This window comes from Parasteatoda tepidariorum, chromosome 9 (genome assembly GCF_043381705.1).
Source record: "Parasteatoda tepidariorum isolate YZ-2023 chromosome 9, CAS_Ptep_4.0, whole genome shotgun sequence".
Lineage (NCBI taxonomy): Eukaryota > Metazoa > Arthropoda > Arachnida > Araneae > Theridiidae > Parasteatoda > Parasteatoda tepidariorum.
Window position 1 is genome coordinate 4,556,012 of NC_092212.1, and position 24,205 is coordinate 4,580,216.

At 32.4% G+C, this 24,205-nt stretch overlaps 1 protein-coding gene across 1 annotated transcript in view; it reads left to right on the forward strand.

Moving 5' to 3' along the window:
• Positions 1-21,232, forward strand: part of LOC107441594 (rifampicin phosphotransferase) — a gene marked incomplete in the record, with an annotated part of 109,642 nt that extends 88,410 nt beyond the window's left edge. The window contains 15 exon segments of the mRNA XM_071184930.1: positions 1,036-1,170; positions 3,682-3,766; positions 7,457-7,545; positions 7,636-7,698; positions 8,620-8,712; positions 8,796-8,855; positions 9,894-9,991; positions 12,094-12,157; positions 12,237-12,400; positions 14,260-14,338; positions 17,035-17,089; positions 17,491-17,567; positions 18,444-18,546; positions 20,320-20,394; positions 21,007-21,232. Coding sequence (XP_071041031.1) covers positions 1,036-1,170; positions 3,682-3,766; positions 7,457-7,545; positions 7,636-7,698; positions 8,620-8,712; positions 8,796-8,855; positions 9,894-9,991; positions 12,094-12,157; positions 12,237-12,400; positions 14,260-14,338; positions 17,035-17,089; positions 17,491-17,567; positions 18,444-18,546; positions 20,320-20,394; positions 21,007-21,104 — 1,338 coding nt within the window.
• Positions 21,233-24,205: the final 2,973 nt, after the last annotated feature.

Consider the following 24,205-nt stretch of genomic DNA (forward strand, 5'->3'; position numbering starts at 1 on the left):
TTGTGTTGTTCCTACTAAATTTAACCCATGAACGGCATTTTCTGCGAGCCTAACTTCAAGCCACAAATAAACAAACGAAGTGTTCGATCGTTCAAATAGCTGCTCGCCAGATTTTATTGCATTATAAAGAAAATGTATTGAAACTAAATACAACTAAATAAACAACAACAACTAAAACAAATAACAACAACTACTAATAACAATAACTAAATAAACAACAACTAAATTCCATTCGTTTAGCATTGCGTCATATGTTGTTCCTACTAAATCGAAGTAGTTGTGTGTTTTTTTCATATTATACCCAATTGAGTTTAAATTAAATATTGTCATGTTTTCAGTGCATGAATCTGAATTGAACAACCTGATAATGCTCACTCTGGTTATTGTTATCTGGTTGCTCACTACGTGCTCTTGCGCGCCGAATCCAACCAATAAATGAAAACTGTTGCCAGCGCGAGAAAAGAAATATCATCGGTTTTATTGATACATACATACGTACGTATTAGCGTTTTATATAATATAGATGTGTTTACTCAAGAATTGACTGCTGTTGCGAGGAATGCATTAATGAAAAATATGCTTTATTAACTATACGTTAAAGAAAGGTATAAAATACGTAAAACAGAATTATACTTTATTAAATATATACTTTAAAGAAAAGTATGCTTTATAAAGCATGCATAGTTTTTAATTTCATAATTTATTTCTCTCTTGGCAATAATTTCAAAAAAAATAAATAGATAAAAATCTTCTCTGTTAACTAAGCTTATCACTAGAATAAATTTCTCCAAGTCGATGTCGAATAATTCTATTACAATAAAGTACGATTGCTCAAGCATGGACTGTTTTTGCAAAGAATGCGTTAAAAAAGTATACTTTGAAAAATAAAGGAAAATTTTTTCTTTCTTCAAAATGTGGAAAATATTTTTTGGTTGACCAAGTAAATTGCAGCTGATTCAAAACTTTACTCTCGTGTTTTTTTGCAGATAGCATATGTTTGTGTGTATGCTCGCCTTTAAAACATTTACTTTTCAGGAATTGTTGACATACACCCGAGGATTAGAAGTCACGAAAAAAAATGTTGAAAACTACGATCTTCCCTTCATGAAATACGAAACTGCAGAAGAAACTTTTAATGCTCTGATGAAATCTTGTTCCGACTTCTTTGAAGTAAGCATTACAACAAAAAGTGCATTTTTTGTATCCCTTATAAGCGTAGTGGAATTCATGAAATTCACAATTAGAACTCAAAAAATATTTAATTTAAAATGTAACGTCTGCTTAAAATGTTTAAAAAATAATTGCGTTCCGAAATATTTTTAATCGTAAAGAATATGATAAATAAATTTTAAGGAAAACATTCGCACATTAATCCTTCATCTAGTGTACTCTTTGCTTAATAGAACAGTCACCTAAAGGTTACTCGATTTCTCCACTCTCTACACTTTCCCTCTCTTCGTTACCTTTGTTTCAATAGATCTTGCTTTTTCCCAACATTTAAAAAATAATTACGTTCCAAACATTTTTTATTCATAAAGAATAAGATAAATAAGTTTTGAAGAAAACATTCGCAAAGTAACCCTTCGGCTAGTGCACTTATTATTAAACTAGCCGACAAAGGCGGCTAGCTGTCCGCCACTCTAAAGGTTTTCACAAATTAAGTTTTTTAAAACATAGCAGGAAATCTGAAATTTAGTGGACAATTAAAGTGTTCCTGTCCTGCAATTTTGTCTTCATATCCAGTTCTGCTGCAGATGTGTTATAGCTCTTGAGGATGTTTGAAGATGTAACTTTGCTATGGTAACCTAAGGCCTATGGTAACCTAACCTATAATATAACTATCAGGTGGAGACTTGTTTTTTTTATTAAAAAAAAGGCATCAGAAATTGTAAAAGCATACAAAAGTTGCTTTCGAAATCATAATTGGCCAATAGCTGAAAACCTCTTCTAATCTTCTTTGACGTTTCTCTGATGCTTCTTGGGCTCTAGAACCGCTTGTCGAAATTCGGTTATGTTCCACCCTTCTTTGACGTTTCACAGACGTTTCTTGGGCCCTTCTTCTTCTTTGAGAATCTCTTAATATTTTTTTCTTTGACAAAATACAAAGTTTTTTGGAAGGCGGTTCTGCCATGTCAGTAATCGGGTTTTGAAGAAGTCAACGAATACTTTAGAACAACAATTACTATGAAAGCAAATCATGAAACTTCAATATTAAAATCTAAGTGCTTACCTGCAAACTGAAACTTTCTGAAAATAACTGATTACATTTAATAGAAACTGTTAAAATAAAGAATGGAAAAACCGAAGAGATCCAAGGTAAGTGTGATCGTTCCTTCAAAAACAATTAAATTCCTATTTTATATATTATATAGCTGCAATGCTTAAGAGAAAAAAAACTAAAATGCTAAATACATGAAAAGAACACGAAAACGAATTAATTTTTTATGGTATAAATTTCTATTTCTATATCGCTACAAAAATTATCGTCTTCGCTTAAGAAAAAAAAATAGAGCGTGGAAAGAAGAAGAAAAACTTATTATAACAATTATGAACAGCGACAAATATATCAAAGCGAAGCGTTCTATTTACGTATCGAATATGTTGCCACATTTTTAATACAAAAGTTAAACTTTTCTCCACTTTAATAAATGTAAACTAATGCGAACTTTACAATTAAATTATTAATTCCTTCGTATATTATTGGTTTAAGTTGTCGAAAATTAATATTTCAATTGTAAGGTTCGCATTAGCATACATTTATAAGAGTGGGGAAAAGTATATGCATTTTTTAATAGTTTTTTGAATATGGCTCTTTGAAGACGAAAAAGCAGACGAAAAGCATAGACTTACAAAATGACTGATAACTAAATAACTAATCCAAATTTTTGAAAAAGAAAAAAAATACTTCTTCATTATGTCAAAACACAATTATGTGCCGAGTTTCGTGCCTGGGTGAGGCTTCTGGGGCGATTTATTGTGATTACAGACACACACACAGCCGCGTTTATTATTATGTATAGATGTATAGATAAAACAAGTACCTCCTGGTTAAACGATTTCCCCAATCTCCACACTTTCACCCTCTTCGTTACCATCGTCTCGGCAGTTCTTGCTTTCCCCCCCATCGATAGTATATTTAATAAAGTACTGCCTTGGGGAGAAAGCAAGATTATCCATAGCCCATGTAACGAGGAATGGGGGAAATGTGAAGAGCGGGAAAATCGGGTGACCGTGAGAGCGACATAGTTATGTCGAAGGAATATATTATTTTCGAAAACGATTAACGCGTAATAACTTGTAGAATGAACAAAAGAGGAAAAAAATAATGAAAGACTTGAATTCCCTATTTTTTTATCAGGTATTAAAGACTCAATGAATCATTGTAAGTATCAAATAAAAATAAAAATTACACTTGAAGCGCCATCTAAATTTAGTTTTTGAACCTAAAGCCATCTAAATTTAGTCTTGAAAATTATTTCAAGTGTCTCTTTAGAAGACGTATATTACTACAATTTATGTTTTCGATTTTAGGCATTTTAGGAAAAAATTTAAAATGATTTTTGATATTTGTTTAAAAATTTAAAATTAAATTAAATCCTCGAAAAAAATGACTAAAATTTTAAATTTTCACATATTAGCAGTGGGTACAACATGTTCTTTTTGTGTGTTCTTTTTTTTCAGCCAGCCATTCGCCACTTGATTTCTTCTGGGAATTCTTCACACTGGAATTCTATTCTTTTCGCCCTTTTAGTCAAAGCAAAAGGATGTGAGTGCTTTTCTACGCCTTTATTTTTAAAAGCTTATTAAAATAAATGTATAGCAGCTGCTCGTAAAATCTGGAAAATATCGTTAATTTTTAAAAACAATATCTCTTTCCTCCCGAATCTAACCTCTACCGTCTTATAGCAAAAGTAAACAAATTATAAACCAACTTTACTTACGTAAGTCACCCTGTCCCCCTCTCATTTTGTTTTAAATCCGACTTTTTAAAGCAGTTATAAAATTTTAGGGTTGAATTTGAATGAACTATAAAACTTTGTATTGAATAAAATTTATGCTTTAATTCATTTTATAAAATTTTGAGTTTTAATTTATTCAAGGACAATGTGGGTAATAAAAACAACTGCTGTATCTTTAATGATTTTAACAAAAACAAATTTCTTAACTTTAACTTCTTTTTTTAAAAACAAATACAAAAGTTTGAGAAGTTATGTTCCACCTTTTACACTTAGGGGAAGCTCGGGCAAGACGGGACATCGCTTTTTTTTCGATGCGCATCCCGGTAGCGACATCTAAAGTGCGTTTTCGGACAGAAAAAATTGTTGTTCTCAATACGCACAAGTTTTTTCGTCATTTCACAAGGTGTTGCCGAAATGCAAGCATTGTTTTGTTTTTCTTATATCGTGGAAAAATATTTTTCCAGGTTTGTATGCTGATATTATTTGTTTAATACATTGCAACAAATTTTTCAAATTTGTGGCCATGTAGTGTTATTATTGTACAAACATAATGAGTAGTGTAAATTAAAATTTATTTATTTTAACAAATTTGCGGATATCTTTTTTAGAAATTTTACTATCCGGGCAAGATGGGACAGCCAAAGTAGAACAAAAGTGTAATATAAAAATTAAACTCTCCGGATTTGGCAAAAAGCATAAAAAATAAGGTAATAGTTATTAACAAAAAGAAATATGAACGAGCAAATATTACTTAACAAATTATTTAAAAAAATTATAAAAATAATTTATAATTAATTAATTGACAGACAATATTCAGATTGCTTAGAATGGGCTCATGAAGCGTGCACTGCCTATTCCGGTTTTGGCCGCTTCTTATGCAGTAACTGTGATGTTTAGGAACGTTTTTTTTGTCGATTATTCTTTTATTCTGACATTAATTCAGTGATTTTTGAAATATAATTATGTGTCCCATCTTGCCCGGGTAGCCTGGGCAAGATGGGACAATCTTCTATTTTTGTTTATGTTAAGTTATTATTATGGAACTTTATTATTTATTTATTTTCTGTATGAGATATGTAAGAGCAATGTTCCCACTATATGTTTACAATATAAAAGATATAAAATTGCTCTAGTTTACTATTTTTTGAACCAAGTTTCCTTAAGCGGTTCATCTTGCCCGGGCTTCCCCTACCTTAAGATTGAAAAAAACGTGATTTTTTTTGTTGATAAATTATGCAGTATGAAGGAGAGCTTCGACGGAAATCTCAGTTATTATTGAAGGGTTTTTACTTTAGAATACATTAGTTTTATTGATTGCACATTAATAATTTTTTTTGGATGAAATTCCAAGTTTAAAAATAAGAGTAACATTTTAAATAAAGTGGGTAACCTGCAATCGGGAATTAAGAACAGTGTTGAGAATTCCTTATGTTTGGTAATATTGTGTGCTAATTCACTGTTGAACTGAGGGGAAATTTTGCATAAAATAAAGAAAAAACAAAAATGATAAGTGAGAAATTTCCTCCTAATATATTTTCATACAATTTAGTATGGAGGAAGGAGCATATTTTAAGTTTTGGGAGAAGAGTTCTGAAATTGGAGAAATAAAAACAACATGAATTGCTACTTGATTAAATACTTCATTTTCTGCAAAGATGTATAACAATAGGAAATAACAGTAGTGATGTTTCAAGTGCCTAACAACAAGTATGGCATTTTCGAAACCTGATAGGCACGAATAAAAGAAACAAAAGTCATTTGAAATATTAAACGTAAAGTTGCCGAAGAAAAATGTAAGAATAAAAGTGGGATGCTGTGACAGCGAGTCACAATTTTTTTATTAAAATCACAAGTCTTATTTAGAATCTTTATCCAAATTTGTTAATTTCTGATACCATTTAAGTATTTCCTGATCCATTCCTGTAATTGCTGATCCCATTCTTCTCGCCCCTTAATGCGCTAGCACAATGAAGACATCCTCCCCCAGGAAATTCTTTTCACATTCCTCAGCACTATCCTTTCTCGGAAAACAGCAGTTTGCGGTTTCTTTTCATCGTCCATGAGGATTCGACGAGTGTTAGTTTGTCACAACCGTAACGCTGGTAAAATAATAGAGATAACATCTCAACTTTTTGAAAATAGGTAATTTAACTTTAACTTTGAGCAAGAAGATAAAAGTGAGAGCGCGAAAGGCGATCGGGGCATTCGAATTCAGTTGATTCTTAAGGTACGGACTCCCTTGTGAAGCATTTTTTTTTCACCTTCCTCCTCAATTGAGGAAAGGGTTTAAAATTTTACATGGCGTCCAACACCGCCATTGATGGACTCCTTCACGGCCATTTTTTTTACCCTTTTTTTAGCGTTGGATTAATTTAAAGATAATTCCAAAATATCTGCAGCTGTTCCTTTTTGAAGATGTTTTTTTGAACCTTTTCCAGTAGTTTTTTATTTTTATTTATTTCTCTTCACCATGATGCAAGAGCATGCTGATTGATTGTCGACACCTACCGTGGTATGTGGATTTGCTGACATCGAGTTAGGGAACCCACAGATCGTATCCGTGTTCTTTTACAAGATTTTTCTGAGAGTTCAGTCTCCCTCTCCAGCTACCCACTAGTACCAATATTCTTCCAATATTTAGATGCTGTGCCACTAGTACCAATATTTAGATGCTGTCCCTCTTGTACTAATATTAAGATGTGCTAAAGAGTTTTAAAAATCTTTCAATAAAAAAAAATGTTAGTGCCAAAATTGGACTCCTTCATTTAGACTGGTGGATTGATTTTTATAGGTGAGAGATAACTTCTATGGAGAATAAGAGGTATGTCTTTTTTGTAAAATGTATTATTCTCTTGGATTTAAAATTGATTTCCTTCTGGGTTGCAAATTGCAGCACAACGCTAAAAATGTACACCTTTATCGTTTTACCCGGCCATTATTCCTTTTTTTAATTTTTTTATCAGTTGTCTTTTAATCATTTATTAATACCCAGCAGTTACCGGTACAGATGCAAAACTGAAAAAAAAGAAGAAGAAAAAAACAGTGGCCTTGACAGAAGCAAAGATAAAAAATAGAACAAAAATAAAACCGCAGTGGTCCAGCTGGCAAATTGTGGTAAAATGCATTTTTATGCTTTATTATTTATATGATTTCTTTGTAAACAACGTCATGAGTCTTCACCACATGGCGCGTGGAAATGCATTTTACCGTAATTTGCCCCTTTCGTCCACTGCGGTTTTATTGTTCTGTTTTTGTACTTTTTGTCTCTCTGGGATAATAGCAATTATTCTAATTTCTTTCTCACCTTTATTTTTTCAGTTTTCGTTTACAACTTATCGCTTCATATTTGTGAGATAGTGTGAGAATATAAAACTGGTTTCCTAAGTGGGTTGCATCACGATGGATTATTTTTTAGCTCACTCATAATCCCAATAGCATAAATAAACAAGGTGAGAATTGCAGAGAGCATATTGATGTATTTTATTTTCCCCTTACAGGTATTGACGCGGATGTCTACAGTGATTTTGGGAAAATATTGGCGACAACAGCAGACGTGGAAAGCGCCGAAGTACCATCATCTATGCAGGCAAATATTTATTTATTATTTTTCTAAATGTGTTATTTCTATTATAATTCCAGGATTAATTAGCTAATTGTAATCTAATTTTTAATGCAGGAAGTTGCAAACCAAATTGTGAAAGATATTGGTGTGACTAAGTTCAAAGACATGACCTTAGAGGTAAGTTTTTAGTACGGGATTTAATAAGGTTGGTTGAAAAAAGTTGTTTAGTCTCTTAAATAGTTCGGTGGTAGTTTACGAACGTTGTCAATCACCATTGTAAAGAAGTATTCAAAATCTGAATTGACGCAACTTCTGCCGTCTGAATAAACTAAAAATTACAAAAATGTGACTAAAAATGCTTAAAATTAAATTGTTGTTGGTCGCCTTGTGTTAGCGCTCAGCAGTTTCGCTACAAGACTATCTTTACGAAATTCTAGAATTATAATTTAAAGTCACCTGCCGCTGCAAAATTTGGATTGGTTCATATATGCGGTGTTAGATTCTGAATCTCACCCATTGTGGTGATCCTGAAAGAATGGATACCACCTCTGGAGAAAGCACTAGGTCTGCTCATCGGCAAGACCGATTGTGCAGCTCATTGGAAATAAAATAAAAAAAGATTCTGAATTGCGGTCTGAATTGATATCTTTCTATATATATATATATATATAGTAATTAATATATCAGCCCGTTTGGTAAGCGATAATATTAAATTATGGTAGTGAATTTATCAAATTTGGTTAAACAATATAATGTTATAACAATATAAATGTTATTTTAAAAAATGATTAGTTAGAAAAAACTACTTCTGTTCACCAATAGATCTAAATATTTATAATACTACTAAATAATAATATTTGGACGCGGGAAGTGAAGACAGAAGCTTAACCAAACATAATATTTTTTAGTACATGGATGTTAAGTGAATAATTTTAACTTTAGTAGAAAACCGTTTTCTACCAAGAAACAACAGTTATTGCGAAGCAATCAAAGGGGTTGATGAGCGGCAATGAACAGGGGACTTGGGAATGAACAGGGGCCGCCTCGTATTTTTTGAAATAAACCTTAAAGGTGTTTTTTAATTTTACAATTTTATAGGAGGCAGAGAATTGGTTGAATAATTCAAATACAAAGTCAAGTAAACTGTATCAGAATTTCATTGCAAAACACGGCCACAGATGTTTAAAAGAGGTTGTATATTTCTTATAATTTTCTATCGCATCGAATTGTAGACTAATGCCAGTAATTAATAATTTTTTTTCCTTCTCATTTAGTTTGCTATAAGTTCTATAACATGGGAAGAAGATCAAAAGGATTTAATCAAACTTATAAAGGTAAGTAGGTAGTTCTAACAATTTTGAAAATCCATATAAAGTAAAATGGAAAGATATTGAAATGCATATGCATGTTATGCTATGGTGCCGAGTTAACCTTTTAGGACAAAAATATCAGAGATTAGTTCAATTTTAATTTTAATTTGTCAGATTTTTATTTTGCAGTCGACTTTAATATAATGATGATTCCTTTATAATTTTTTATTTAACATTTATGAAGAGAAAATGATTAAAGAAAACTATTTACAAATGACTGAACAGGAACAGAGGCTCCTGAAGACTTTCACAGGGCGCACAAGACAAGTGCGCACTTTTTTCACATGCAGCATATAGTTATTATTTCTTTCATGTCATGTGATCGATAACAAGGACTTCTTTGTTTGGGTTGACGCCGTAAGATTTAATCATAAGACCGGATGACGATGCATTTAAATCCCAAAATATTTATTAAATTGAATGATATTTCCCTTTCATAAAGACGTTTTACTGCACAGCGTGGATTCATTTAAAAAATAAAGATTGCATTTCTGTCTAATTAATGATAATTTATACGAGAAGTGCTTCGATTATTACGTGAAAGAGATTATTTAATGTAATTATCTGTTAGAAGAGCTAGTCTAAGAAATATAATTCTTCTTAGGTTTTGCTGAGCTATTATTTTAGATGTCGCATATATATCCTTCAGCACTTGATATGAAAACAATTACTTTTCCTGTGGCAATGAACTGAACCAGAAAGTAAACACGATTGTTAAAAAATTCTGTTCGAATTTTACACGATTATTTGTGTATCTGATTTTTAATATATTAGTTTAAATGATATTGCATAGTGCTGGACAATATTCTAGTTTATTAAAATACTAATACATTACATAAGGATGCCAACTGCTCCGATTCTGTAAAAGTTTTAATAAATTGGTATCGATTTAAAGGCTAAAACTTATAGAATTAGGATAATTGCATGCATACTCTTTAAAAGTGTCATCATGCAGTAAATGCATATCTAATGATTCTGGGTGATTCATATTTTTTTTTGCAGGCTTCAGTTGGCAGCACAAAAGAGATAATCAAAAAGGCCGTTAAAAGTTACAGTGAATTATTCTCAGAGCTGAGCACTCCTTTAAGTTTTTGGTACAGGTAATAAACTTCGATACACGCAAATGTCGCATCAATATTTTTTTCACAAATATACTTTTAAAAAAATGCTTGAATTATTTAGTTTTTTCTACCTTTCTAAGCCTAATTTAACATAACAGCTGCCGTGATCTTAAAAGTTATTTTCACGAAAAATTTTATAGCACATGTGTTACTATGAATAAGCGAAACGCGTGGTTGTTGATTTCCACCGGTGAATGTCGACAATCATATAGTCGCATTGGTAAATCTCCGAAATATATACTAGGTCTAGTTAAGTTCCACTGCCCGGTATGCCCTACATCAATGTCTTTTTAAGGTTCAGTGCCACTGCATGCATTTATAACTGGTACACCGAACTCTGTTGTGTATCCTTCAGCAGATATTAAAATATCAATGAATAAATTAACATCAAATCCGATATAACAAATTTTTCGGACTTTCTCCAAAGCGACTATGTGATTGTTGACATTTACCGATGAAAGAAAAACTCTCTCTTGATTTCAGTCCTTTCAAGATCTAAACTGCTTGAATATTTCCTTCTGCTAGCTATCACAGTAAAAGCCATCTAATTTGTGCGGTGATTTGTATTTTAGATTGAAATATCAAACATTCGTGTATTAGTGTGGATGTGACCATCTATGCTTTTCAAGCAAAAAATAGTTCCATTTTGAAAAATGTTTCGAGCATTGTGGGTTGACAGGTAGGAAGGTACTCTATTTACGTCGAACTAGATCTGCACAACGAGCTATTGACGACTGCCTGGGAAACATCCTTGAGGATGATCCGAAGACATGTCATCGCAATTTTGATCCTCTGCAGAGGGGATGGCTCCCCTACTTTGGTAGCCCGACTTCCTGCTCGTGAAGTTAAGCACTTCACGGTCGAATAGTTTAACGAGAACCGATACCACGCACCCTCGGTCCCCGTGCAGGCAGATCAAAGTGGTCACCCTCCTGCTTTCTGACTGCAGACAGTGATGCTTGGCTTTAGTGTTCCGCTGGGAACGGTGTCTATACGATCAGTTCAATGCGCTTCTTGTGGGATAACAGAGAATTAGTTTAAATTCCTCGTGACTCTTTATTTGCTGCTTTATATATAAGCAAGAGTTTTATATTTAATATGATACGTTATATATAAACTCTTGTTTTGAAATGAAGTAATTCATCGCAAAATTACTTTTTCAATAGGTGCCCTTCCTCATCACTGTGTATCTTTGGCACCATGCCAAAAACGCGAACTTTTACCTGTGACTGCTGATACATTCGTGTTTTTCGGCATGGTGCCATCAATGTAGATAAAACTGTTTCAGCCTTATGGTTAATAAATGTATAGTGAACTTTTAGAGGGTAACTTTCAATTTAATCATTCAACTTTCACCTCTCATGCTGAAATCTTAAATGTTTTCAAAAAGCAATCCTTAATTATAGCAGATGATAAAGGCTTTTACGAACCCAGTTTTAACTCATCAGATTTAGATTCGCGTTTTCAAACTATGAAGCTAACAATATTTAATCTAGAATGTTCATTCATAGCACTAATATTAAGAAGAAATATTACACACATAAAAAAATAGATTATAGAAAGAAAATAACATGTAATGGAATTTCTTTTTTATGTATTAAATTTAATTGCGATCGGAAATTTTTTTTCTATCTATAAGCAAATATATTGTATCATCACAAAAAAAATATCAAATTTAAAATGAAAAAATTAAAAATCATAAGAAATCGGTTACATTGTTTAAGAGAAAGTAGTTTTTATAAAATACAAGTTTATAACTCAAGAAATATTAAATCTGTCGTTCCTGAAAGTTCTCTCATTAGTTGTAATGTGAAAGTTAGAGTGAGGGGCTAAAGCATTGTCCACGTCGTCTGACCAGAATCAAAATTGCATGGTATTCTTACCATGGCCTTTAAAAAATATTGTCCTTAAAATGGAGCTAGGTGCTTCGCCGTAGTAGGGTGATGATTTCAGTTCATTCAGTTCAATTTTTTAATCAATTAAATGTTCAAAAATTATACATTATGTTAATACAAGTCACATTTAGTTGTATAATGCTCGAGATTATTGCTAATATTAAATTCTTAAAAAAATATTTTCAGACTATTACTGAGGTTTGTCATCCCAAATTGTTGCAAAGGTGTTAGCTGCCGTGAAACCACCAAAGTAAAAGTTTCATCGATTACTTTTCTTTATTTGATTCATTGTCCAGTATTCCAAATAAATGTTAACATAATTTTTATAGTCTCTGATCATAAAGTGCATGGACTACTGGAGGAAAGGATTCCGGCGTCTTGCACAACAAATGGTATCAGAAGGACGAATCCTGGACAATGATTTACTCTACTTTTTGACGCTTGACGAAATTAAGTGTCTTCTGAAAACGAGAGAACCGAAGCATATTATCAGGTATTGTTTATGCAGTCATAGATTGCTATTGATGACATTGATTTTTTTTTCTTGCAATTGCTTATATATCGAGACTGACTGATTCTAAAATTAAACTGTCGGAAACAAAAGGCAAAAGAGAAATGAAACAAATGATATGTTGTTTATTGTGAAAGTGAAAAATATCAAGCAGAAATTTTGGAAATTAGTATTAAAACGTGTCAAAAGATGGCGTTGTGCTTAACTAATTACCAGAGCTATCACATGAAGTGAAGCTTTTTTGCGAATAATATACTATTTTCATTATTGCTGGTAGTTACTCGTCACACTTACTCGTGAGTGTTAAGTCAAGTTTAGTCTATGTTTAACTAGCACTCTCTGTAATTTTTCTGAAAATAGAGCAAAATATAAAAATGAAGAAAAGCCACAGTTTTGATAAAATTAAAAGCGTTTGTAGTCGAATTTTCTTAATATATAAAAAGTTGCTCCAATGTTGCAATACCTGGTTTATAAAAATAGGTATAAGGTATTAATTTTGATAATTTTCAACTATGCGGAAAAATGTCGCCAAATTGATGATTCTTTTTTTTAAAAAAAAAAGCTTAATAACTTAAGAATATAAGTTATTTGCCTGTTCGAAAGTTTTGATATTTCTTTACGGCAAGGGGGAATCCAGGGTTTTAAATTAAATTATAGCTTTGTTTCAATTGTAAGGCACCACTTAAACTGTGGCATTATTTTCTTCATTTTGATGGCTAAAGAGTTTCGAAAAACCAGGCTAAAGGAGGTTGCCGTACCGGGTTAGGAGATACCCTGTTATCGAAATATCTATTGGACACCATGTTATCGAAGCATGATTGTATGAGAAACTCCTAGTACATTGTGCTTGTACCGAAAGCGAAATTACCACAGAGATATTGCAAGCAAATATTTTTTGATTTATTATGATGCATTTTTAAAGTTAACAAAACAAATATGGCCCTACTTATAAAATAACAAACTAAAATATCAAGCATCATCTCTTTTAGTGAGACGAAAATAGCTAATTTTATCCATTTTATCTAACAATTTTATTACTATAAACGATCGGACTGAGGGGCCATCAGACATCCAAACAAAATATCAGTCCTAAGCCTGAGTCCAAAAATTTTAAATTACCAGAGCATGAATAGTTGCTAGCGGACACTTATGAACATAGAAAAAGATTCACAATTTGGCGAGTTATCGATCGAAAATATAGCCAAGAACAAAGCCGACCCCGTGTTAGTAATATTAAATTTTAAATAATTTGGTTAGAACTTTGTGGTTAGAGAGATAAAGTAGCTAGTTAAAAATAGGTTTTGATATTCGATTTAGTATAGTCATAACACTGAATTAATGAATTATTTGTTGAGAATTTTAAAATTAGCCTTTACATTGATTTTAAGGAAAATAATAAACTTATTCATATTTGCTTTTTGTAAAATGTAATAAAATTAAACAATTTATTTAATTCAATTATAATAGGATTAAGAATGATTAAAAAATTAAAATTATGAAATTAAAGAAATTTTAAAAACTAGGAAATAGTAATGTCCATGAGAGCATCACTCATGCGTTTTTTAACTAGAATACCTCAGGTTTGATTACACTCCAAGCAATTGTATTTTTTCAAGAGCTCTTCACATCTCTCGCGCCATCTGCTGGTATTTTTTATAACTAAATTCCGCAATTACTATATAAAAGTTTCATAGCTCTCAATAAAAATATTGTTTGTTTCCTTTCTCTAGAATTCTTTGTTTTTAAGATATTTAATTATAAAATCCAGTTAGTTCTCCGTCGGGCATCCAGAATTAATAGATTAAACATTGCTTTCTTTCTCATGATGATTTTTTATTTAGGGCTAAACAGAGGAGGAAAATATTCCCCACCCTGCAAAAGTACACACTTCCAGAAATCATACGGGGTTACCCTAAACCAGTAAGTATAAGAAATACCTAATATGCAAACAGTGTTTGGTTAGTGTTCACCACATTTAATACACATTTTTTTTCTCTCTTTTTTTTCGTAATTTATGCCAAAAAAGAGCAAAAAATAATTTGCTCAGAAGGGGAGGCAACATTAATATGAATTTAAGGATTGCCAAAATTATAACACTATACAACTAAAATTGTGTTCTGGGTTTAATAATATTGATTTCCGTTTTATTGAGCAAGAAGTACAAGGTTTGTTTTTTAAGTAAAGGCCGTTTGAAAATAAAAACCAAAGGAGAGATGATTTTCATGAAGCAAATTTATTTTTTGATTCTACATACATTTCTTGTTGTTTTTCAAGATAGTTGCCAAGTTTGCTTAAACTCTTATCATAGTACCTTACACAACTAGAATACCCTCTTTATAGTAACCTGTCCCCTGCTCCGATAACAGAGTGGTCACGATCGTTTTCACGTCTTCGTTATCATTGTACCGGTTGCAGCCAAAATGATATTTAAAGCAATGGAAAAGATGAAAATCACTAAACGCAAGATCTGGGCTGTATAAAGGGTGGTTCGAAACTTCCCAGCCAATAGAGTCCAATAAAGCTCAGGACTGAGCTGTGGAGTCATTGTCATGGAATAGCAAAATTTCCTGCCAGCATGACATTAGGAAGCATCTTAAACTTCACAAATCTGCCGGTGAATGCATGCAGCAGACAGATTTCTTGTCGACTAGAAACGCATTAATGACCGTACTTCATACGCGGCGGGTGATTTGTTAAACATTTCAAACACACAGGACTAACCGTACAAGTTACCTACACTGCTGTAACTGAGCACGGTTGTTTCCAAGGAATGCCAGAACCCGACGCAGTATTAATTTTGCTACGAGTTTAAAAGTTTATACGGACCTGAGCTCTGATGTAGTCGTCTTCTGTATACATCCTTCATTTTATCGTTACTAAATCACGTGTTTATCTGCTAACACAAGTTAATCACATTGATTAAGAATCGTCGCCTTCCTCCTCACAGCCATTTGTATTTACCACCTTGCGCTACTACCACATCGACTAAGTTTCTGATGAATGGGAAAAAGATCCGCTTAATATAATAATCGATCATAGGCCTGCCAATTGCTAAGCTTTTTGCAAAAAATTTAATAGAGTGGTAGACATTTAAAAACTAAAGGCCTCAGAATTTTTTTTTCTTCGAACATTTTAAACAGTTGGCAACATCAAAACAGTTATGAAAGTAGTTCATTATTTATTAAAAACTTTATTTTATGAAATGACAGAAACTCTGAAGGACAGTAAGAACTCCGAGTATTAAATGACTTTCTTTAAAGTATGACGATTGTTCACTGTAGAAATTTTTTGCAGTTTCTTTCAGTATGAAAATAGCAAAACAACGCGAATAAAGGCAAAAAAGCAAACTATAGTAGTTTTGGTTTCATAAATACTAATGACATTCATCAGTATCTAAACACAAAAGGAAAGAAGAAAGTAGGGATTAAACTCGTTGCAATAAGGAAAAAGGGAGTTTAAACAGTAGAGAGAGTGAGAGAGAGAGAGGGGAATACACTTGAACAAGATGATAAAAGAAGGCCTTAATCAGAGAGTTTTGGGAGGAGAGAACCATATGTGTGCGAATGGTTAAAATTAAATTAAAATAGATTTCCAAGCATTTAAAAATAACAGAATACTTGAAATATCATTTACAAAATTATAAGAATTTTTAAAAGTATAGAATGATCCTCTGAATTCTAGGTCTGTAAAGAAGGAACAGAGCTGAATGGTTATCGCAGAAATAAACTCAAACCTATGATTAGAATTACAACTATGAAGGACAATTGAAGATTGTTTAATATCCTGATTTTCGACATGTTTTTCATATTATTTGAAGTCGAAGTTTTTAGGATACGTTTATTTTGACTTAAAGGCGTTATTAAGATTATTAACATCATTGTTATTAACATTAGCTGTTGTTAAAACAAAAATGGGATAGCCGGTAATTAAATAAAATATACTGTGAGCCATGCAACACAAATGCGTGTTAGTTCCATCTAAAAGTCTACCACGTAGGTAAGTTTCTCCAAAATACTTAATCCAGGATTGTCCTTGTATTCTGGGTTGGGTTCGAAATTACAAGGCTACGGAGTTGAACATTGATAGGTGTAAACTCAGAATTCGGTCTGCTGTTCAACGCTGGTAATAAAACAAAATAAAAAGTATACAAGACCACAGTGGCAATAAACTTAATATAAGTTATAAAGGCTTTAGGGATTGTGAAATTTAGTTTGTCTCGCACTTTCTCCTGTCATTTTGTGTTTCGATATAGAGGAAGGTTTTTATTAGAAAACTGAAACTACAGTATGTCACTTTTTGTGCTTTATTTCAGTTGTTTTTATTTAATCAGTGTAGCTTAAAGTATGCTTTATTTTAATTTGGATCTCTTTGAAAAATCATTCCAGCAACAGTCAGTTTTGGTCCAAAGGGGTTGATTGATGTTAAGAACTCCACAATTTTGTGACCAATCGCATTATTGTGTAAATGGGGTCAGTGTATCACATAGGCAGCCCTTACTTTCCACCAGTACTTAAAAATGACTTAACCAATGAGCAATCTCTTTTAATTTGTTGTTATTTTTGTTGGATTTCTATCCTCTTTTACATATTTTTCTTCCATTTTCATTCTTTATAAAGGATGACGAAGATTCATCAGAGACACCAAACTACATAGCAGACCTCAATATGCAAGGTAAATATCAAATTCGTTTGTTTCATGTCGATGTTAGTGTGAATGACTGAAATTGGAAGACTTCCACCTGTGAATGTTGACAATTACATTGTCGCTTTAGTAAATGCCCGTAGTAAAATGCCATTGCCCGGTATGCCCTACATCAATGCTTTTTTTTAAGGTTTAATGCCACTGCCCGGAACACTGATGTTTCTCCTATTCTATCCTTAGCGGATATTAAAATATCGAATAAATTAATATCGAATCAGATATAACAAATATTTCGGACATTCACCAAAGCGACTATGTGATTGTTGACATTCACTGGTGAATGTTGACATTCTCTTGATTTCGGTCATTCATGGTAGCATCAATTTACATGTTCATTTACTACAGTAGAAGTTATAACGAAACATTTTCAGGTGTACCCGTCAGTCAAGGTGTTGTGAAAGGATACGCCAGAGTTGCCACATCATTACAAGAAGCGGCTTCTATAAAAGTAACGCATTTATATTTCTACCTCGCCTTGTACACTAATTACTTGATAATGTGTGCCTTTTTATAAGCTACTTTATGAAAGTTACGCATTGCATTAAAAAAGTAACTCAAGCTATTATTATTTTCATAAAAGTAACGTACGGTATTATAGAAGTGGTAGCGCACGGTATTATTATTTTTCGTTATAAAAGTATCGTATTTATATTTCAACCACATCTTGTCCCCCAAATACTTGATAATATGTGCGTTTTTTGCGCTACTTTATAAAAGTAACACACTTTATTATTATTTTTCATGCCAAATATAAAAAGTATTCGCCGATTTTCAAAAGTCTTCGCCAAATGCAAATCGTAAAAAATTTTTATGATTAATTTATTACAAGTAGAAAACAATTTTACTGTATTTCGTTTCAAGCTTATATTATTTGGACCCAATTCAAACTGGCTGTGGGGCGTATTTACCGAAAATTACAGTAATCGAATAAAAAATACTGATTTGTTCAGAAAAATTAATTTTGACGTAATATTGAGGATCGAGTTAAATATATATTTTTCTTTCCATTGACAAAATCACTCGCCAGTACTTTCACCAAAGCAAAATTTTATTCTCCATATTTATGATTTTATCGTATTTCTTGAGGTGACGAATGCTTAGCGCGGGCCCTGATTATTCAATCGTAATCATGGCACACACACATTGTTAATGTTCAAATTGAAACAATTCTTTATGATTGTTTGCCTTCAAATAGTTATATGAATATGTTCTTCAAATAGCATAGTTTTGTAAATATTTTCAAAATCATTAAAAACACTATTAAATGACTCTTAAATAAATGATGTTCGAAATTCTCTACATAATTTAATTCTATTTTATTCAGCCAGGAGAAATCTTAATTGCTTTTAGTACAGACATCGGTTGGAGTCCATATTTCCCGATTATTTCTGGAGTTGTGACAGAACTCGGTGGACTTATATCACACGGTGAGTTGCCACATTCTACCACTTTTGACGTCATACTTTTCTTGATTATTTATAGTGGTAGTAAGTTTTCGCGTTTTTGTTTTATATTTGATCATTTTAAGTTAACTTTACAATAATTTTGATTACCACCCTGTTTAAAAAAAAATTATAAATTGCAGTTCAATTCATGATGTAATATTTTACATCATGAATTGAATTGTAATTTATAATTTTTTTTCAATAAATTCAAGATGCAAACAAATAAGCTCGATAAAAAAAATTTTTCATAGTGGTAGCAATAAGTGAAAGCGTTTAGACGTTATAAGTCTTCAATTTAAATCTCCGAAAAAATCTTTAACTACCAAGACAATTCAATAATTAAAAGACATGAAGTGAGCTGTTTTTTTGCTTATTTAGCCCTTAAGTTTTTAAATAAAAAATTTTTGGAAATATTTTCATTTTTGTTGTTTTTTTACTACCACTTTGTAAAATCTTTTTCAGCTACTGTCCAAGTTTGCAGATATGCTTTTACCACAACGCTACAGAAAAAAAATTACAGATTCTCTCTAAATCTTGAATCATTTATGATTTCAGAGTTCAATTACGAACTTCGCACTCTCCGACGTGATGAGAGTAGGAAGTTAAAAGCAGTTTTTTTTTATATTCCACTATTGTTGAAAAAGCATTCTTATGGAAATCATACAACCCTATGGAATTATTTCGAAACTGTTCCAACAATTTTTTGCCCAGTAAATCTTCCAAATCTGCTAAAAGAAAACTTGTATCGATAGAATTAGTATACGAGTGTTCTTATTGTTTTTGATCAACCCATATGCGTCGGTTGATAGTTTGTAATTATGGACCAAAATGTTCTAAGTTAGACTTATAAAATCTATGTTAATAAAACAGAATGTTTGTATGTATGTACCGTATACTAATTCACAATTGGATACCCGCAAGTGACGTCATCGTAGGTAAATCAGGGCATGTGTCGATTCAGAAACCAGCACACGCGTGACGTCACTTACAGGTATTCAATTTAATATGGTTTCAACCACATGACTAGGCATAATCATTTCACTTCTCGAGCTGTCAGTACCCAATTCTAAACCGTGGTATTATTTGATTGAAATACATTTAAAGACACAGCTGTCTAATTTGTTCACTTTTAAACTATCTCGAACCACCGGTTCGTGCGCTACACCCCAAAGAATGAGTTCTCCATATGATTTGATAAATATTTCTTAATGAGCCGTTGTCGCTCAGGAGATAGAGCGTTTGACTGAGGTGACTCAGGTTTGAATGCCAGTGACGGCTGGTGTATACGAACACCGCATCTGCCTTGAACCGAGTACAGTGCTGATGCAAAATATCCCCAGTGGTAGACGGATCTCCTTGCCGTCAGGCTAACCGTGGAAGGTTTTCGTGAATTTCCTCTCCATGTAATGCAAATGCGGATTTCCACTGCATGTAACGTAAATCCATAAAAAGTCCTCCATGAAAGGAAAAATTTCTCCCAATACATGATACAGGAAGAGGAAAACCACAAAACTTCCCCCGGTTAACCCGACAGCTGTGGGATTAGAATATTTCTACCACAGATGATATTTCATGTCAGTACTGTGACTGTGTGGAGCAGAATTCATATCGACCAACGAAGGTTGGATTCGAACATGGGTCGTCTCATCGGAAGACGAGCGCTCTGTCCCCTAATCCACTACGGTTCTAGCGAAATTAATTGAAGTAGTACGATTATATCGAATAGAAATTAACATTCATATTTACTCATTTCAGGAGCTGTTGTGAGCCGGGAATATGGCCTGCCGTGTGTTGTCGGCGTACGAGGAGCCACAAAGCAGTTTAAAACAGGTAACTTTAACTGGGCTGCAATCTTTCCACCGTTTTTGTAAAATTTTATTCTAGTGGTAACTAAATTAATGTTTTAATTTGTTATTCATTTAAACTTTTTTTTCCACTTCATTACTTATAAATGATTTAAAAGTTCCTATGCAACAACATTTTGTACCAGCTCTCTTGACGAGAGGCCTTAAAATTTTCGAAAAATTACCTAAAAATTCTGAAGGCTTTGATTTTTAATTGTCTACCACTTCGTGAAACATTTTGCAAAAAGCGCTGTAGTTGGCAGCCCTGTCTTTCACATGCTTGGGGTGATTACACTTCCTCTCCTCAGCCCTACCAACTACTACGCTTTTTGTAAAATATCTTGAAGAATGGTAGACATTTATGGAAAGGAGTAGTAGTTGGCAGGCATGTGTTTATAAACAGTTATTTCCTGGATGCTTTCGAACCCTGCTTAGATCTCACTTCTTATTTTAAAAAAGTACTAAGTTTGTTTATCTTTTCTTTCATTTTATTCATTTTTAAAACTTTTCAAGATTTTTTTAAATTTGCTAATTAACTGTTTTGAAATAAGGTTTTATTTTATTGACATTATTTAGATGCTATGTTTTGATATTTTAGGTGATTATATTTTACTTGATGGAAAGAAAGGTATTTTACAGAGATTGCCACAACCGAATGGTTTAGAAGACAAAGAAGCAGGTGAAACCGTAAGCTGAAATGAAAAAATTCGTCTGAAACTGTTTTCTGAGAAATTTCATCTGACCTAATTTTCATAACAAAACTGATCAAGTTTTTTTTTTAAATTTCTTTTTCTATTTAAAAATAAATGGTAGTCAGAAATTTATGCATTTCTGTTTAATTCTGTATGAATGGATGTCACTTTCACTTATTTATACGAGTAAAGATAGAAAGCATTACCGGCAAGTTTTTCATAATCTATTGCCGACTTTTATAGTATGTTCTAAAGTGTATCGCTAAGGATAGAATAGAGCCGTAATGTACTTTCATTGTAGGAAATTGTAGCTTCACTGTACGAAAATTATTTGCTGAGGAAGTTTGGGGCAAAGGCAATGTATAATATCCTGGGAAAGCCTGGTTGTTTACGGTTATCATGTGGTGATGCTTTTAAGGAATTGGCACAATTTTTCTTATTCTACAAGTTTTTAACCGGTTAACGCCCAGCGTCATATATTTAGGACAGTTCCTTTTTCAAAGACATTCATTATGGTGGNAAATTCCAGATGAATGGGATAGGGGCCGCTTCGCGGCCCAGGTGCCCAGTAAAATCTAATCACTAGGACTAGTACTTTTTAATCTATCAAAGACTTTTTGAATGCCTTAACATTAGAAAAACCAATTAATTTCGATAATATATTATACCACTTTTTCCTTGAAACCACTTTTTGTATCATTTCAATTTATAAATTCGGGACAAAACGGGTTAATTCGCTAACATACTTTACAGCGTTTGCAAATATCGCAGCATATGAACAACTGATCAAGAGTTTTAAAGCTAAGAAACTCTGAAACAATAGGTAGATTTCGCAAATTGAAGTTACCTCCCGTCCGTAAGATTTCAAGTAAGCGTGCACTTCTACTGAGCATGCGTTAGTTCAGGTGAAATGCGCATAAGCCAATGAAAGAATATCAAACATACGAAAGTGAAAAGGAGAGATTTAGCACATCTTTGTAAGTTAAAAAACCCCGCTAACGTAGTGGAATATCATTTAACTTCGACAACAAAATCAAAACAAACATTGTACGTGTTTGTTTTGAACGTAGATTATCTTTTTTAAGCCATGGCATATGATTGAAGATGCTTTACTCTACGTGAAACTGTGGTTCTATGAGCAGAAAAATTTGGTAGATTTTGATGAATTCAACGATAAAGAAAGCAGCTTATTATTATCATTATTAATAATACTTTCAAAAACATTATTATTACTTTTATTGATTATTTAACTTCTTTTAACTAAATTGCATAATTAAAATAAATATAATTTATAATTTTAAAATAGTGACAATATATTTATTTTCTTGTAAAATTTGTTCAATGAGGCAACCATAATGTTAAACAAATCCAAAACAAATATTTTTTTATTGAATGAACCAATAGTTGTAAGATCACTCGATTCATTTCTAAATTACCTCAATTCGCGATAGCAACGCTTGAGTACGCCCTCTAGCGGGACCCTGAAAATATCAGGCATTTAGTTCCATTATAATCATTGGCAAAGTCGGACGTCATTTTCTTAGCAGCAAATAAGCAAAGTTTCCCTAAGGAAAAGGCAGAAGAACTTGAAAAAACGACTCAGTACATTGGTAAATCTTTTAGAAATAGAACAAGCTCAATATTTGAAGGAAATTCTAAATAATTTTTAACTTTCTGCTGTCAACAAACTTGCAACCGATAACTTCCATACTGTTACAGNATGTTTTTTAAGGTTAAGTGCCACTGCCCGGCATACATTTGCCCTGTATACCCTACACTGATGTTTTTTTAAGGTCAAGTGCCACTGCCCGGTATACCCTACACTGATGTTTTTTAAGGTTAAGTGCCACTGCCCGGCATACAAGTGTAGGGTATACCGGGCAATGGCACTTATCTAGACCTAGTATGACTAGACCTTTGGCAAATGTCCGTGATATATATAAGATCTAGTGCCACTGCCCGGTATACACTTGCCCAGTATACCCTACACTGATGTTTTTTTAAGGTCAAGTGCCATTGCCCGGTATACCATACACTGATGCCTTTTAAGGTCAACTGCCACTGTCCGGTATACATTTGCCCAGTTTACCCTACACTGATGTTTTTTTAAGGTTCAGTGCCACTGCCCGGTATACATTTGCCTGGTATATCCTACACTGATATTTTTTTAAGGTCAAGTGCCATTGCCTGGTAAATATTTGCCCGATACTCCAAAAACTGATGTTTCTTCTAATCCATCGTCAGTAAGTATTAAAATATCGAATAAATGTAATTATATCCGCGAATAAATTAATATCAAATCGGATGACGTTTTGAATTTATCATTTTTGAATGACATTATGACGAATCGGAGATGTATTTTATACTTTGCTGGTTTCTCATTTGGCATTCTATTGAATACCTAGGCAATGTGTGAAATATAAATCATTTCATACTTTACCAGCTAATTTTAGGCATTCTATACAATGCCGGATTTTATACTTTGCCGGTAACATATATATTATTTGAGCATAAAGTTTTCAAATGAAGAACATATCAGTCCATTTTATATCTAAGATATTTTATAAAGAAAACAACCAGATATTTGTTGTAAAAGAAACATTTATTATAAAAATTTCAATAATAAATAACAAATAGATAAAATAATCATATTTTTTGTAGAGCAAAACAACGCATAGAAGATGAGACAGCGATAGACAACTCAAAAAGTTCGGCAGTTTTAGCTAAAAGAGAAGTTTACAATCAGTTCTTAAAAAGAAAAGCTAAAACCTATAATGCTCATTAATATTGTCATGAAGTTGAGTTTTATATATATATATATATATATATAAGCAGTGTGCTCTTTTGTTAATTTTTTTTGAAGTACCATAAAAAGCTTCAACTAATTATTTTATACTATTCCTTTATCTAAATCTTTTTCTTTATTTATTATTCAAAATGAAAAGTTCTTTTTCACACTTTAATATTCACATCCTGTCTTTTAATCTATTTCTAGTATGCATTAATTAACATTTATCCCTCTACTTAACCCGTGAGAAATACTTCTTCCCTTGATCTATTTAATAGACCAATTATAATTATTAAGATTTCCCTTTTTCCCTAAAA